At 42.4% G+C, this 17410-nt stretch overlaps 2 protein-coding genes and 2 non-coding genes across 5 annotated transcripts in view; 3 read left to right on the top strand and 1 right to left on the bottom strand.

Moving 5' to 3' along the window:
- Window positions 1–2972, bottom strand: part of N6AMT1 (N-6 adenine-specific DNA methyltransferase 1) — a 162267-nt gene extending 159295 nt beyond the window's left edge. Inside the window, exon 1 of one of the 2 annotated variants that reach the window (XM_069229125.1) lies at window positions 2825–2972. In XM_069229125.1, coding sequence (XP_069085226.1) covers window positions 2825–2934 — 110 coding nt within the window. In that variant the 5' untranslated portion in view covers window positions 2935–2972. The remainder of the gene's footprint in view (window positions 1–2824) is intronic. The other variant, XM_069229124.1, reaches the window with a different exon arrangement.
- A 436-nt stretch (window positions 2973–3408) lies between these two features.
- Window positions 3409–14261, top strand: RPL18A (ribosomal protein L18a). Its single transcript, XM_069229123.1, has 5 exons — window positions 3409–3550; window positions 8297–8476; window positions 10763–10892; window positions 12207–12316; window positions 14121–14261. Exons 1-5 carry the CDS (start codon window positions 3533–3535, stop codon window positions 14211–14213), a joined length of 531 nt encoding a protein of 176 aa, XP_069085224.1. The 5' UTR covers window positions 3409–3532; the 3' UTR covers window positions 14214–14261.
- LOC138288639 (small nucleolar RNA SNORA68) lies at window positions 9644–9772 on the top strand. The gene has a single exon (XR_011202500.1). It is a non-coding gene; the product is annotated as a small nucleolar RNA SNORA68 (small nucleolar RNA).
- On the top strand, window positions 12990–13123 carry LOC138288640 (small nucleolar RNA SNORA68). Its single transcript, XR_011202501.1, has one exon. It is a non-coding gene; the product is annotated as a small nucleolar RNA SNORA68 (small nucleolar RNA).
- Window positions 14262–17410: the final 3149 nt, after the last annotated feature.

Genomic DNA, 17410 nt, shown 5'->3' with positions numbered 1-17410 from the left:
TCCCCAGAGGGTATTTATAAACCAGAATTTGGGGTCTTAAAGCCCACTGCCTCCTCACTACTAGGAATAAACCGGCTCTGGAGGTTTCTCTATGAAAAGGGAGCTGGGAGGAAGACACTGTGTAGTTCTTTTTTTACCATCATTTCTTTCCTCCAGCCACTCACTTCCTATTTTAATCTCCAGACCACTTCCCCCCCATTTACTGACTGTTAATGATTGAAGGCAGTATCTGCTTAACCAGGCTTTAAACAAGTGGTGGGCAGATCACACTAGCTGCTAGTAAGGAGACGATACTCATGGGGCACAGTTGATAGCACAGTAGGTGCAGTGACATTGGGGCTCAAGAGTCTGCAGGATCTGCTGCTCCCCAAATATAGCTGTTTAAGACTATCAAATCTAAGGGTTTGGGAGGACTATTTTCTTTGCCTGAATTAGGGGACCACGGCATGCTTGTATGCCACACCAAAACATACTCATCTTACGGGTTAGTAAATTGTGCCTTTTTTCACGATCCCTCCTTTGGCCTACAAGCCGCTACTCTAATATCACCCATTGCGTTCTGGCCTAGTTACCTATTGTCCCTCAGTCCCATTATAATCTGCCCACCTTCTACTACCTATCCATCCCATAATCCGTGTGCTGTGTTTATTTATTGCCAGTTTTGTTTCAACTATGGTTTCTATGACTTCCTCTAGTTTTTCTGCCAGTGCTCTTGACACTTCAGTTCTTTCACAAAAGTTTTGCATTTCATCTCTAATTATGTCACTTACCCGCTACCTCAATCCACCCTCCATCGATAATTTGTTTTTCACATAGTGCTTAACCGTTATTCTACAGTTTCTTTGAGCTACAAATAACAGATGTTACTGTTGTTCAGTTTAAATGTACTCCATTTTCTGAACTCAAAGGCTGGAAACTGGTATCTGCCTTGATGAAAATTGAACTGCCACCTGCAAATCACAACAGCTGCCCCTGTCAGCAGCAAGCCACAGCCCACTGAGCCGCCTTGTCCATTTATAGATTTTTCCCAGTTTTCCCGCTGTAGCCTGTTTCAGTTAAGTGCTCTCCTTCTCAGACCTCCTGCACCTTATTTATTTATGCATATTTACATAGGGCGGATATTACCCTAAGGCGCTGTACAAAAGAAAGGTTTTGTTACATTAAAGTTACAGGCAGTTTAAAAAGAAAAAATACAACTATAAATAAATGCAAAAGTTGAAAATACAACATGGTACATAAACAGTAAGAGGTTAAGGCAGTTTAGATGTCTGTGTGCAGTGTTTTAGCTAACATATAGCTGGAGAAGGGCTTTCAGGTTTGTTTTAAAGGTCACCATCAAGTTGCGTGTAGATTTGAAGGTAATGAATTCCAGATGCCGGTTGCGCTACCCGAGAAGAACTGTGCCATCACTCGCTCTCTTTAAAGGGCGGGAGTAGTGTTCAAGCAGCATTGCTTTGGCGTTTCTCGAAGGTCTAGAGCAGCCTGATAGCATGAGTTTGTCAGCCAAGTAGCAGGAAGTGGATGTGTGTAGAGCTTTATGGGTGATACAAGCAATCTTGTAATTAGTCCTGGCTTCAATTGCACTATTCCCGTTGCTATATGATCTATCTGATTTTTGTTTTTTCCTTGCCAGATTTTTTTTACCCCTCACCATCTGATATTTCTGCCACAGCCCCCAACACTGCACTTCCCTCTTTTACTGAGATTCCTATGACGTCCCTACTTCTGTGCCCTAGCCTTACGCTACTGAGGAAAATAGAATAAAAAAATATGATGGGTGGAATTTTTCAGACTGCCTTCCAGTACTCAAGCCAAACACCTGATTTCTCAAGCCATCCCTCAATGTAATCATGGTATCAACTCGTAAATCTCTTGAGATCTTTCTATGCCCGTTTTACCGGCACTCCCACGACCCTGCATGCTGGTTGCTCGTCTTCCCTTTCACCAGTGCACTACTAGTTTGTTTGTTCCCACCCCCTCTATCTTGCTGAACCCTCTCAGGTACGCTCCAGTGACAGCTACTTATCTGAATGTCAGTCTCTCACTGATGCTGCTAGCAACCTGCGATAATAGCCACTCTCATCACTTCCCTGCCCGATATAGTTCTGTGTTGGCATCACTCTCCGTGACAAGCCCTTCTACTTCTTTGTGCAATTGTCCTGTCCTATGAGCTACTTTCTTCCGACTAATTTACTGCATTGCGAATGACCACCTTCCTTTCATCTGGTCTTTTCCATCATCCAAGTATGCCCCATGCAGTCTCGGTATGTCCCTACTGGAGGAAAGGTAGTGAATGGGGGCAAGTATACTCTGCAATTACAATCAGGAGGCTGCATTAGACTGGTAGTGCATAAGTGCGGGCCCACCTAAATTGTTTATGCAGTAGGTGGGACAACTACATGTCTTTATAGGTAGGACAAAAATATTTCTGTAGCACCTCGTCCCTTTGACAGGTACATTTTAAAAAACTCAACCACACCCCTACTACGTGAGCCCTGGCGTTGCACAAATAGTACCGTCGTTTTGGCGTAGAAAATGTAACAGCTATGTTAATATGGAAATATATATATATAATTCCACACGAGAACGCCAGCCAGCGTGACCTCTCTACTGAAACAAACAAGATGAATAGTTTAGCAGCAGCCTCTTCCCCTTCTGAAAGAACCCAATACTAAACACATAATTATGTGACAAACGAAACTGGTTCTGCCAAAGTAAACATAACACGAATATTAACTCGTAAAGATAATACATAAATATCAAAAAATGCAGCTGTCCTTTCTTCCAACGCCCCCATCCCCTCCCCTCGACCCGTTCCTCTTACTCTTTACACAGGATGCTTAAACAGCCCAGCCAATCCAGGTTCGAGCTCATCGGCCGTGTATTAGTTGTGTCTGAGACACTTTTGCTGTAGTTCTCGGGCAGCGTGTACATATGGTTATGTACCACCTAAAACTGCGCCGGCTGCTAGAAAAAGAGAAATGGACAAGAAGCAATTCCATTGGCAAAGAGAATAGCTCGCGAGCTTTCGAAAGCCAAGCAAAAACCTGCGAAGTTTTACAATTCTAATATAAATGCATTTGTGCTCAATTTGTAATACCTCCACACCAGTCTAAAGTGTTCTAGGAAGCATTTTAGCGGTTTGAGTATAGAGTTTAAATGAAGGCACTGGGTTATCCCGTTTTGATGACAGTGCACTTGGGAGACATGTTTTAATTACTTCCAAGATGGCTGCTACTATGTCATGAGAAAGTGGTTCATTTCACCTGGGGGAATGCACCTCCAGTCCTACTTCTATTACCCCAACAATCAGCCACTGACGTTCTTCACTCTATATAAAACTGCAGCCGTGCAGACGTAAAATTATTGACTGATAGAAAAGCTAGCCAATGATTCTTAAGGCATCGTTTGACTCTCGACCAATGGGTGCTCTTGGTCTATTAACTGGGTGTGAACTTCCTGCGTTCGGGTGACGTCTAGCGGTCGTCGGACCTCGCGCTTCCTTTTCCTCGCTGGCCGTGGTCGAGGCATCATGAAGGCATCGGGGAACGTAAGGGCGCTTTTATTCTGGAAGTGTTGTGAGCTCTGAGGTCCCAATAGAGTGTCGTTTATTCGAGGGTTGACTAATTTTTGTGCTGTCAGGAGTATTCTCTCAGATGCCGGGAGAGAAGGCGTCTTGCCCCGGGGTGCGCACGGGCGAGAAATCTGCAGCATGGCGGTGCACCGTGAGTGGGCCAGGTGTGATCAGCTACTGGCCCTGTATGCTGTATTCCGCACTACGACGTGCTGCTGCAAACCAACCCGATAGCTTTATCTAGGGATCCGATGCATCCTCTACCTCAACATGTGGATTTCTGGTGACCAGACTGAGTTCTACGTTGTTCAGTAGAATGATTGTCATAGAGATTCTGTCGGTGCCAATTTAACTGGTTTTGAGTGTCATTGGATGAAGGTAGTTACTTTTATGACGCGGATAGATGAAGCTAACTTTCTTGGTACATGCAATTCCCCGTTAGGTTGAAGTTCGTGAGGTAGACTGGAGGAACTGTTCATCACCGTGGAAGTTCTAAGGACATATAGCCATGCTTGTAGCTGGGGCTGACTGTTTGACTGAAACTGATTTAATTGCATGCTTTCACTCTCAGCACATCTAATTTAAGTAGTACAAAACGCTATTTTTACGGTTAAGCCTTTTGACATTATTTTGTTCATCTAATCTTAATGTGATGTACTCTTTATTAGAGATTGCTGAGGCAGGAAAGTGATGAGGTGACCCATGCCAGAACCAGTCGTAGGCGTCAATTCACTAAAATGCTTGAAACTGTGTGTTTTGACATTCCGGGTGACCCTGTTAACATCGAATGAGCTGACATGGCCATAAATCTTCCCAGTTAACAATATCACTTGTCCCTAATTCTAACAAGATCACAGTAAATGATGATCCAGAAGTGCCATAATAGGTGCAGACCTACCAACTCAAACCATGATAAAAATGTGACGCATGATATGTTCTCCTTTTACATGGTCGCCTGGCGAGGAGGCAATATCACACCAGGTGATTAGCCTAAATCATACAGTAGAAGGGAAATCTAGGTGAAAACCACTAAATAGTGGAGTTCCAGCTCATTTTTGGAGGCTTTGAACTGCTAAGGTCCCTTAAGTGATGTTAAAACACACCCCCAAGACAGCGGCATCAGTCTCAGCAGACTTTATTCTTGTTTTTGCAAGACGGGGTTTGGGAGCAGAGGTGGGGCAAAAGTGCCTCGTAGGTATCTCTCCACATAAGGAATCTGCCCCCTTCTCACACTTGAACATTTCTGTTTGGGTTGACAGGTCTGTAGCTGGATGAATAATATAACACTGAACAAATGTGTATTTTAGATGGCACATGTTTTATTGTACTGTTAAAGGCTGCTTGTATGATCTTTGAAAGTGGTGGTATGTTATGAATTTCCCAGGATTGTAATCGGGACTCTTTTAGGCGTTTTCAGTGGGAAGATTTTTCGTCCTAGGTAAAATCCAAAAAATACATTTTAAAGCACAATTTTCCACAGGTTTATAACTGTGAATGTATTTATATAGCCCAGATGAAGCATCAACACTTCTTGTGGCGAGTCTGCTTGCACCTATATGTACATAGAAGCAGCAGCTTTGACATGGTCTGGTATATACATTGGCTAAAATGTTGTAGTCTCAAAGGGACCTCATTAAACTTTAAACAGTTTTTGTAAATCTTTATTGCTGTGGGAGCTTCCAGACCCTCACCACTGTAACAAACATTGGCAAGAAGCAAACGTCTTTCCTGGTCTCAAAGCACACATTGCCACAATAGTTCCTGCCACTGAACAAAATGGCTCACAAAATGGGCCCATGGTGTAGGTCTGCCCTAGTGCAGATTTATGTATTTCATTAATAATATGCTAGAATTTAAAGTAGACTAGAAAATCGTACTCCTAAAAATATTTGTGAACTGTATTTTAGCATGAGCAAATGTGCATTTGTAAATTTGCTCATGTGACAATCTGAGCTTTTACAAGCTTACGTTCCTTCCCACCACTATTTTTCTTCCCCGACCCTGAACTAAGCTTTTAACTTCTGCCCTTTTCAGTAGTAAATTTCCACCCTTTCGCGTTATAGGAGAAGATTAGAGAAGAGCTGGTGAAAACCCTTAAAACATGCAGTTAGTAGGTTTGCAGAGACTGAAATAGGCATTCTAACCCAGGAACTATTACTTTCTGCTACCTCCAGCCCCAGTATGTAGAGCTGAGGACCAGTGGGGAAATAAGGAAATTGCTAGTATTCGAGCTGCACTAATATTAGGCCTGGCCTAATAAGAGAGGCTATTATCAGAGCTCTTATATAATTATATTGCTGCCATAATGTGTTGCAGCACTACATGGCATCAAAGGGACAAGTAGATTATTTTACAGGACAAGTAGATTTATGAAGCAACCTGTCCCATGGACAAGTAGATATTTTATGAAACACCACACCCCTGTACACGTAATGGCTTTTAAACATTAACATTTCACATCGCGTAGACCAAAAGATGTCTGGTTGTTGTGTGCTGTCTTTATGGGCAAAATTCTTGAAAGTGGAGCAACATTGTTTTCTTGTGTGTGTGTGTGTGTGTGTGTGTGTATGTATATGTGTGTGTGTATATATGTATGTGTGTGTATATATATATATATTCATTCGTCCCAAAGGGGTCCAATTAAGGCGCGCTTCTTAATTTCGCTGCCCGTGCCATGGAAGGTCCTTTCCCTCACTTTCCTTGCACACCAGCTTGACACTCCTGTTAATGACGCGGCACTCCCAAGATTTTCATGAAATCTTCATTTACCACAAACAAATGATACCACACAAACGCGTTTCGACCTAATCGGTAATGATCACAGTAATTATCCAATCCATTAAGTGCTCTATTTCTACTCTCCATCATTTCAGCCTTTATGTGGCATTCTGGGATATGTAGTTTTTTAATAAAAGTGTGAATACATCAATTTCTTCTAATAAATCACATTTGTCTACCAAACCCCACAATTCCATTACGCCCATAACAATATCAACCATCAAAAGTCAACATATATATTACGCAGCTTAAAAACACAGACCATTTTCTATATTTCTGAGTATATACTTGCCAAAGTTATACAGCTATCACCAGTATCTATATATATTATTGTTACATCTTTGTCAGTTTTTAGGCCACATGTATAATAATAACTTCTATATTTTTATAATACCCAATGCGACTCATATTCGCAAATATAGAAAATGGTCTGTGTTTTTAAGCTGCGTAATATGTCTACTTTTGATGGTTGATATTGCTAGGGGTGTAATGGAATTGTGGGGTTTGGTAGACAGATGTGATTTATTAGAAGTAATTGATGTATTCACACTTTTTTTTATTAAAAAAAAACTACATATCCCCGAATGCCACATAAAGGCTGAAATGAGACGGAGAGTATAAATAGAGCACTTAATGGATTGGATAATTACCGTGATCAAGACCGTGTAGGTCGAAACGCGTTGGTGTTTGTTTGGTATCATTTGTTCGTGTTAAATTAAGATTTCATGAAAATCCTGGGAGTGCCACGTCATTGACAGGAGTGTCAAGCTGGTGTGCATATATATGAGGCTCTTTTGAGCTGAATTTATTCCAAGATAGTCTCAGGTTTGACCCTTTGTTAATCCAATTTATATTGGAGTGGTGATTTTTGCAGGAGTGCACAATTTGGTAAAGTTTGAAAGCTGGGATTTGAACCCCATCTTCTCTGTCTTTATTACTGAATGACAGTGCTTTCTGTTTAAATATTTCACAACTTGAGTTAATAGCCTATGTTCAGTAAATACAATTTTCATGTTAATTTGGTCTGTTGTGATATGGGTAAAGAATGTCTTTATTTCTGGAGCCATTGTTTAGTGTAAGTGAAGGCACTGCCTTCCCCTGACTGGACTATGAACAGTGAAAGGGTAGGGGTTGAACATCTTAGTTACGTTGTTAAACTGAGGAAAAAATAAAGAATGCTCAGGCTTGCCTATCTTTAGCGTGACATGCGATCATTGTGGTATTGCAGGCAAGCAGCTTTTTAGAGTTTGTGCCCTAAGCTGCAATGTTGTTTTGTGTTAGTATGGTATGCTGGGTGTGGTAATTGGGGCCTCACAATGTCTCAAATGGTTTTTTATTCACAATGGTGCTGGTTTCAATGAAGTGACCAAAACTTTAATTGCTGCAGTAGCCATTTCTGCCCCTATCTTTAAGGTGATCATTGAAGTTGGATCTCTCCATAAACGTCGCTGTCAAATTGGTCTGTATTTTAGTAAGAAAATACATTTTTACGTGGACTCCTATTTTTATGATAGTGCTAAAGAGCGTGTCTTTCATTGTGTATTTTTACACCTTTGCAATGGTGTAAGCTTTATTACACATGTTTTATGTTACTAGCTAAAGGAAATGTTAAATATTAGTATAGAAAAACATAGGTCTACAGCATAATGGACAATTGATGGAATGTTTCCTAAGAATGTTCCCAAAGACCATTGTAATGTTGTGGTCTGATGTTCTGACATTTTTACCTTATTGCCTTTTGTGAGTTGATGTGTTAATGAAAATGAATCTGAAGGGGCTACATTTGTTCGCCAACTAATGCATATTTTATATCAGTGCACATCGGGGGGCTACATACTATTGGTTGTCACAATGTAGCTCTTGTAGAGTAATGTATCATGCAGTTTATGCGGAATTGCCTTGGTTCAGATAAAAACTTAAAATTTGTAAATCCTTTCTTTCCAGCTTCGGGAGTACAAGGTTGTTGGGCGCGCTTTGCCTACAGTTAAAACTAAAGTCCCTCCCCTGTACCGCATGCGGATCTTTGCCCCCAACCATGTCGTTGCCAAGTCACGATTTTGGTATTTCGTTTCTCAACTTAAGAAGATGAAGAAGGCTTCCGGAGAAATTGTGTACTGTGGCCAGGTGACTTTTCATACTATAACTTACAATGCTTTTTATTATTGTTTCTATATTAGGTTTCCTTGTATAGTTTAGCCAGTTGCATTACATTATAAAGATGACCTTGTCGCTTAGCTATGTCGTGACATTGTTCTTTGGATGTGCTGATTTTGTCACAAGGCTCTATTCTTACAAATACTGTCCCACTGGCATTGGTACATCGCTAATTCTCCATGACCAGCAGTAATGATCTAATTCACATTCTAAAGATCTGGACACTTCTAAAAATTCATCTTTTTTTCTTCTTTTTTATTTTCCAGTTTCTGAATAGCCTCCAAAATATGGTGCCTCAGGACTTGTCATTTAAAAACTGATGTCTCCAAGTATCTGTGGGCAGGACTAGACATGCTTCAACTACTATACTTTCTCTAATTATAAACCACTTGATAGACACATGTTGTATTAAGCCTGCCCTTAATTTGGTAGTTTGGGGGGTGGGGGGAGAGAGAGAATCACAAAGATGAATTTTTTTGTTGATCAAGAGTGTCCTCGCGCCTTTTTTCTTTTTTAATTAATTTTTTAAAATCTGAAAATGATTGAAATCACCTACAATAACTTAGTTTGTCATGCATACTCACAGCAATTAAATATGTGAAACAGCTCACCTGGCATCTGCACGAAGCTGCAGTTCCTTTTTGTTCCAACGTTCTCAGTATATAAAAAAGTTTCTCACCAACTTGTGTTTTAGTTTGCAGCTAATACCTATTTGTGATTCTAACTTTGAATTATGTATTTTTTTTGCGTTATTTCCTTTTGTTTTTTTCATAAACTTGTTTGAACCAGTGCAGTGAGGAATTTTTTTTTTTTGCTTACTTATGAATGCAGCAACTTGTTGGGCAATTGATTTATGTATGTTAAATAGGCTTTAGTAGCTGCAGATATTTTTTTGCACTTCAATCTTACATAATGTACTTAGTAAGACTTTACAAACTCTCGGTAAGTTCTGCTCTACGTAATTGATACTTTGCTCGGTTATACTGAAAATATTTGTTTGTCGCTTTACTAATTACTTACTTGCTCCTCTTATGGATTTCAGATGTCCATTATCTGTGAACACCCATAAGAGAATATAGGGTATTTTTTTTTTTTTTATCTCTCACAAAACCGGGTTGTACTTCCAAATTTCAGGGAATTGCACACAAAACCCAAAGAGCATTAATTCATTGTAATGTTCTTGTCTGGTGTGCAGACATTAATTGTACCTTGTCGCCTTTCAATTGCTTAAATGCTCCTGAAAGTGAAACGTAAGGTGCTACATGTTTTGCCTGGGGATTGTTTCAAGTGATCACACCATCTGCATGCTCTAGCATTTTTCAAGTTTGTTTTTCGTAGATAATCTGATATGACTGCTAATTTGGGTTATTTGTAACATTAGTAGGTTTGTAGTTAAGGTCCTATTGACAGGTTTATCATTGCACCTTTCTAGAAAATATGCACTGGAAAAGCAAATGTTGCCATGCAGTGCGTTCTCTTGGTGTGGTAGCAAAGGTCAGATATATTGGGGGTCATTACGACCCTGGCGGAACAAGTCCGCCAGGGCCGTGGGACGCGGTGGCACCGCCGACAGGCCGGCGGTGCCCCGCGGGGCATTCTGACCGCGGCGGCTCAGCCGCGGTCAGAGAAGGGAAACCGGCGGTCTCCCGCCGGTTTCCCGCTGCCCCAAAGGAATCCTCCAAGCCGGCGCAGCATGCTGCGCCGGCATGGGGATTCCGACTCCCCCTCCCGCCATCCAGTTCCTGGCGGTTCTCCCGCCGGGAACCGGATGGCGGGAGGGGGAGTCGCGGGGCCCTGCCGTGCCCATGCCTATGGCATGGGCACGGCAGGGGCCCCCGTAAGAGGGCCCCTAAAAGTATTTCAGTGTCTGCAAAGCAGACACTGAAATACGCGACGGGTGCAACTGCACCCGTCGCACCTTCCCACTCCGCCGGCTCTATTACGAGCCGGCGTCATCGTGGGAAGGGAGTTTTCCCCTGGGCTGGCGGGCGGTCTTGTGAAGACCGCCCGCCAGCCCAGGGGAAAACTCGGAATACCCTCCGCGGTCTTACGACCGCGGAGCGGTATTTCGGAGGGGGGAAGCCTGGCGGGCGGCCTCCGCCGCCCGCCAGGCTCGGAATGAGGGCCATTGTCTCCTAAACTGCTAGAGAAATCTCTCCTGTGTGTCCATATAGTAAGGCATATATAAAGAATGAGTTTGGTTGATGTGAAGTTGCCCATGTACTAACCTATTTCACGGTCTGCTTTGTCTTGCAGGTGTTTGATAAGTCTCCATTGAAGGTTAAGAACTTTGGTATTTGGCTGCGTTATGATTCCCGCAGTGGAACCCACAACATGTATAGAGAGTACAGAGACCTAACAACTGCCAATGCTGTGACGCAATGCTGTAAGATCACTTTGTGTGCCCTTCAGTTAGTTGTACAACTTATTGATGCAAATGGGCAGTGTTTGTATTTTTACATGTAATACAACCTATACTTTTTTTCACAAGAAATTATGTAATTCCACCTTGTACTGTCCATTTTACATGCCTTGTGTAAGTCACAATCTGAAAAGTGAATCTTGAACAGAATTCAGGGTGTTGTAATGAATATGCATAGTCTGCCCCTGAGTGGGCGAAGATTTGAGTCCTCTTAAATCGTGGTTATATCAGAGGTGTTCAGCATTTACATGATATAAACATCGCAATGTTTTTCATTATATTATACTAAATAAATTATGAATATTTCACAATTCTTGCTCAGGCTTTACATTTAGTTGTCACTATGATTAAGTGCTTAATTTAACATCGTCCTGCTTGAACACTAAAATTTCCAGTCGGATTCTAATCCCAGCCTTGCCCAACTTGCTTAACTCCTGTCCAGCTGACAGTAATTTACGACATGCAACTAAAAGCATCCTGGAGTATGGCAATTAGTAATTCATCATGTTCAACCTCTCTGCCTGTTAATGAATGCAAGGCGCCTAGAAAAGAATGCTTGGAAGCACTCTTGCCTTAAAACTGGTACCTCCACTAGCCTAGACGTCATTCTAAAAAAAAAACTCATGATCATTGAGTGGCTTTTATTTTTTCACTTAACTATAGCCAGTAGTTAAGTGCTGTAACTGTTCTTGAAAGGCCCTGAACCAGAGTTGTATGTGCGAGGCGCTAGTAAGGGACCTTTAACCACCAATATAGCCTGAGGCAGAAGGGTAATAAGAATTTTAGAACATAAACCACCGAAGGGTAGCGTGTTATACATTTAAATGGGAACAGCTGAAAGACGTTGGAATATTTGAGCAGAAGATAATTGATCATTCTGACCCACCATTTAGAAATAACCTTGTCTGATATAAAACTATTAATGGCAAATCTATCACCTTCACTAGAAGCCACTGTACTGCTAACCAAAACTAACTTTTCACATGTTAGCTGTTTCCTGTATACCTAAATTAATTGGAAATATATTTTTGCAAGCTTCAACTTTCCCCTGTAGTTTTTCGTTTTGCTAGGAGCACCTTTTCACATGTCCAGATGAAAAATTAAAACTACTTGATAGAGTGAATGTTTTGTACAATTTTGCAACTCGTTTGGTAGAGAAATCCATGTGAACAGCTTTTTTTGGTAGGGGGGGGGAGAAAACACATTGACTAAAGGATGTTGCTAGTTCTGACAAATTGTGGTTCGTGATCCTATGCTAACCATTAATCTTTACTTTAGATCGGGATATGGGAGCTCGTCATCGTGCCAGAGCCCATTCTATTCAGATAATGAAGGTTGAGGAGGTTGCCGCCAGCAAGTGCCGTAGGCCTGCAGTCAAGCAGTTCCATGTGAGTAATGCTGTATTTTGGTAACAAGGAGGGTATCAGAACTTTGCTGTAGTCTGCATTCTAGTGAATGTAGACAACTGTCCTGTATTTGGTTAGTAGAACAGTGAGAACATTTGTAAATTCACTTCTGTGTTGTGGATTGTAGTCTTATGAATGTTGCACAATGTCCAAACACAGGAGTCTAAAGTACTTTTAACCCTGAACATGGAAAGGCACCAGTTCTGAGAATATGTACATAATGCTCAGCGGGAGGCAGTACAGTCACTTGTTAAGGCTATTTTTAGTGGTTGAGTAGAAGGTACTTGGGTACAAAAAAACACCTGTGCCTGGTGGCTAATCTGACATTAGTGCTGTAAAGTACTTAAGTTTATGAAGACTGCAGTTCCTTTTTGGTTGTGTATTAATAGCAGTCACAAATGCTTATAGTAACAAGATGGGTAATAATAGATAGTATGTTATCCTGGACTTCGACAATGAAATGTATTCTGTAAGTTCTATCCATAATCCACATCAGTAGAACCACTTTGACTCCATGACTTGTAGAAGAGAAAACAGGACTAGAATATGGTGTCAATAGTGACATCCAACTGATGACCCTATAAAGACTGCTCCAGCTTGTCTTAGATGTCTATTCTTATGTACTTTGCTTACAACTGTATAATTACTTCATCTCGTTGCACCCAAAACCCAAAGAATATTACTTCGTCCTGTAATGTTCTTGTCTGGGCTGCATAAATTGAAACTGCACCTTGTCGCCTTTTGTGGGCTGAAGTGCTCATGAAAGTGAAATTAGAAGGTGCTACAAGTATTGTTGAGAAAATGGAAATTTATCTCACTAGGTCAGCTTTTTATTAATTTTAAGTTTTTAAATAGTATATATATATATGTGTGTGTGTGTATATAATATTCAGTAGCTCTAGACCAGGCAGACCCCTTCAGAGTAGCTGGTGGCCCAGAGTTCATTTTTAAAAAGCATTGGGTCCCATTTCTCTTTTTCAAATTAAGGGAAAGCTCTGTTTATTTTACATTATTATCATGAGGCTGCAGATAGCAGGGCCTGATGAGCAGCAGTGGTGGAGTCAGATTTATGACCCAGGGCAGAGGTGAAGAATGGAAGCACTTAAGTATTTAACTCTTAAAAGTCCTCATCAACTCAATATTATTTTGGAAGTGAGAACCAAATGATGTTTCTCAATGATTTTAAATCGGAGAAAATTAAAATAAAATGTTACTTTACATTTAACTCATTTTAATTTTCTCACAAACATTCAGTGTTGCATTTACAAATAGCAGGCCTCTTGCTCCCAGTGGTGAGTAGAACATTGTGCCATATTTATAAATGAAAAATACCATCATTATTTAAATTGGAGAATTTTGAAGTGCAGAAAATGTTCCACATCATGAATGTTTCTGCAATCTAAACTTCTCCTATTAAAAAAAAAAAATGGCTGTCGGTTTTACTTAATGGTGCCACAAATGACCAAGGTATGTTCTGTTCCACAAGTACATATAACAGATGCTCCATTACCCATACACATATCCCATTGATATTCCCTCAGTCAAAGTATTTTGTTCAAACCATAGTATCTGGCTCTGTGGATATTAGGCTTATGGTCAAGATACCTAGGTGTGGGGGTGTCTGGTAATAATGCTTACGTTGTTTAGCATTCGGTAGCTCACTGTGATTTTCACTAAGTAGCTCTAGCTGCAGAAAAGGTTGGAAACCACAGACAAACAGTAGAGGGTGTATAAAAGGCAAAAAAGGGACGCTAAACTTTTTTTTTTTTCTTTCCCTCCTTTGCAGGACTCTAAAATCAAGTTCCCTCTGCCTCACAGAGTTCTACGCCGCCAGCACAAACCACGTTTTACCACCAAGAGACCAAATACATTCTTCTAAAAGGAAAACTTCTATGGATCTGTATAATAAAATTCTAGTTGGAAAGCGTTTTGGTTTTATTTTTTGTGTCCCCGTTCTTGAAGATGTGTTGTAAAAGCTTGTTTTAGTGTCTGCATTGCGCACTCAACAAAAATGCTTTGGCTATGGTTATGTGCAAAAATGTAGTAAAGTATACTGAAGTGTACAATATCATTAGAGGAAAACATTTTTAAAGTTAACCAGTCATTTTAGTTTTTTTGTAGGACTGCATTAATTTTGCTTTTCTAACTCCAGTCTACATATTTGGGGCCAGTGTTGGTGGTTAGCTGCAGGATGACATTTTTTTAAATAAACATATAATATTTGGTAGTCAACCTTTGACTAGTTTATGTTGCAGTTTAAACCTGGTGTAGGATTGTACGTTCCCCCCCCCCCCCCCCCCTTCACCTAAATAGATCGAAAGATGGCTACTCTAGAATTCCCATACATACTCCTTTGCTGTGCTGTAGGGGATTGTGACACTGACAGTTGCTAGTTTGGTAACTTTTAAAGTGGGTGACATAAGGTTTTGCTTGTGACACCCTGTAATTTCACATTTTTGGTGTGAAATTGCACCAATGTGCTGTTTTTATGAAGGGAACCAACAATGAAAAGTTTTGTGAAAATTAGAAACTTAGTGGTAGCGTCCTTTGCTTGCCTATTTGTTAACCTAAATGTTGTGCTCCAAAATGGTCAAAAAAGCTACCCTCCTAATGCCAACATTTTCTGCTGAGCAGAGGACACTCCAGTTAGCAGTTCTGTGCATGATACTTGTTGTAAGGTGCCCTTTTTTTGGATGGTAACCCCCACTTTTTGCTGTCAGATGCTGTGGCCTTTGAGCTAACCAGGCCCCAGTACCAACCCTTAAGTTGTACGTCGAATTGTATAGGCAAGCACCTTACAACACCTGTAAATCCCCCAGTAAATGGTACCCAGGGCAAAGATGGCAAACTGGATAACAGGGCTGCAGCACTGATTGTGCCAGCCAGAGTATCCCAAGTAAGCGATTGCAGAGCTACCATGTCAGCCTGCTGCCTGCATGACTGCCCACACCCTCTGCTGGCAGAGTCCTATTACCCATGGACAGGTCGGTCACCCCCTAAGGCAGGCCTCCTCTAGCCCAGGTGCTGCCACAGACAAGGGTCTGACCTACTGGTGGTGCTAGCCCCTTGGCAGGACAGAAGGCAAAATTCCTGGGAAGAAGGTCACACCTCCCTCCCTCCCTGGCTGGCTAGTGAGATTAGCATCAGGACGGTGAACCTCAAACGCTTCCCCCTGCCTTTGTGCTGAGCTCTACCCCCCTCCCTTCCAACCAACCAGCAGAGATCAAAGACTTTTATTGCCCAGTCGGGCATGTAGGAAATTAGCTATGCAGGCCATGTGCACCTCCCTCAAACTAGCCACACCTTTTGAGGTGGGTTAGGAGATCTGCACGCCAAGGAAGGGTTCTGCCATCTAGGCAGACCCTAAAATTGGTGGATTCTAGAAAGTAAAGTACTTCCCACGGGAAGTCGTCCCTGCAGGGGTGGACTAGCTGCAGGGACAGTAGCCCACTGGCCACTGTCCCCCACACCCTTAACTCCCCCTAAAACGGGTGTTCGATGGCATCTGTTGCTGCAGATACACATGTTGTGCACAGTACGCCATCTGGTGTTGGGTCGGAGTGTTACAAGTTGTTTTTCTTCGAAGAAGTCTTTCGAGTCACGAGACCGAGGGACTCCTCCTCTTTGCTTCCATTGCGCATGGGCGTCGGCTCCATCTTAGATTGTTTTTTTTTCCGCCCTCGGGTTCGGACGTGTTACTTTTCGCTCCGGGTTTCGGGACGGAAAGATAGTCAAAACTTCGAAAAACTACGTCGGTATTGTTTCGCTCGGGATAGTTAGAATCGACACCGAATCGTGAACAGCTCCGGTAGCCCTTCGGGTAATTTCGATCCCCCGTCGGGGCCTGGTCGGCCCGACCGCATGTAACATCGACACCGATGGAACGGACCCCGTTCCGATTCTGTCCCAAATGCCACAATAAATATCCATATACGGACCAACATTTGGTCTGTAACTTGTGCCTGTCACCCGAGCACAAAGAAGAAACTTGTGAGGCCTGTCGTGCGTTCCGGTCCCGAAAAACGCTCTATGACCGTCGAGCCAGAAGATTACAGATGGCGTCCACGCCGACAGAACACCGAGAGTTTGAGGAACAAGAAGAGGAGGAAGCCTTCTCCATCCATGAATCGGACTCAGATGAATTAGACGTCGATGAAACTGAGTAAGACGTCAAAGCACACAGCACAAGAAAACAGACAAGGCCCAGGGGACGCCACTGCCAACTGGCCATGGCTCATCCCATAAAGGTGACCGTCCAACGGCACCGAAAAAGGCCAAACTGGTGCCCAGAACGTCCGACTCGGGTCGAGACACAGGCACGCAACATTCTCGGGACCGAGAAAGTGTTGCCGAAAAAGATCGACACAGAGAAAGCAGAGCCGACGCTGCTCGACGCAGAGACAGCGGCACCGAGGATGATCGACGCCGAGAAGGCTCAACTCCAAAAAAGAGATTCGCCTCTGAGCCGAAAACAAAAAAAGACAGTTTCGGTGCCAAAACAACCAGCAACCGAACCCACTACCGGCTCATATTCAGAGGAACAATCATTGTCCTCTCAAATGCGTAAACAGAGGTTTGAAGAGGAGTTACAGACTACTGATGTAGACCATACACAAAAGAGGATCTTCATCCAGAGTGGAACAGGGAAGATTAGCACTCTTCCACCAATCAGGAGAAAAAGGAGACTAGAGTTCCAAACTGAACAACTAACACCACAAGCAAAGGTGGCAAAGAAAGCAACTCCGCCACCTTCTCCTCCACCTGTAACTCAAATATCACCGGCACAAACTCAGTCACATTCACTGGCTCACACCACCATGAGCCAAGATGACCAAGATGCTTGGGACCTATACGACGCCCCAGTGTCAGACAATAGTCCAGAGTCATACCCTACCAAGCCCTCACCACCTGAGGACAGCACAGCGTATGCGCAGGTGGTAGCTAGGGCAGCAGAATTCCACAACGTGTCGTTACACACAGAACCTGTCGAGGATGACTTCCTTTTTAACACCCTCTCCTCCACCCATAGCAACTACCAAAGCCTGCCTATGCTTCCAGGAATGCTAAGGCACGCGA

The sequence above is a fragment of the Pleurodeles waltl genome, chromosome 4_1 (assembly GCF_031143425.1).
Source record: "Pleurodeles waltl isolate 20211129_DDA chromosome 4_1, aPleWal1.hap1.20221129, whole genome shotgun sequence".
In the NCBI taxonomy this organism is placed as follows: domain Eukaryota; kingdom Metazoa; phylum Chordata; class Amphibia; order Caudata; family Salamandridae; genus Pleurodeles; species Pleurodeles waltl.
Note: the sequence above shows the minus strand (reverse complement) of the source record. Positions and strands in the feature narration are given on the sequence as shown.

Excerpts from the sequence above, each read along its gene's own strand:
- RPL18A (XM_069229123.1), top strand. Across the intron at positions 10,893-12,206 it reads CAATGCTGTGACGCAATGCT|ATCGGGATATGGGAGCTCGT; the intron begins GTAAGATCACTT and ends TCTTTACTTTAG. Across the intron at positions 12,317-14,120 it reads CTGCAGTCAAGCAGTTCCAT|GACTCTAAAATCAAGTTCCC; the intron begins GTGAGTAATGCT and ends CCTCCTTTGCAG.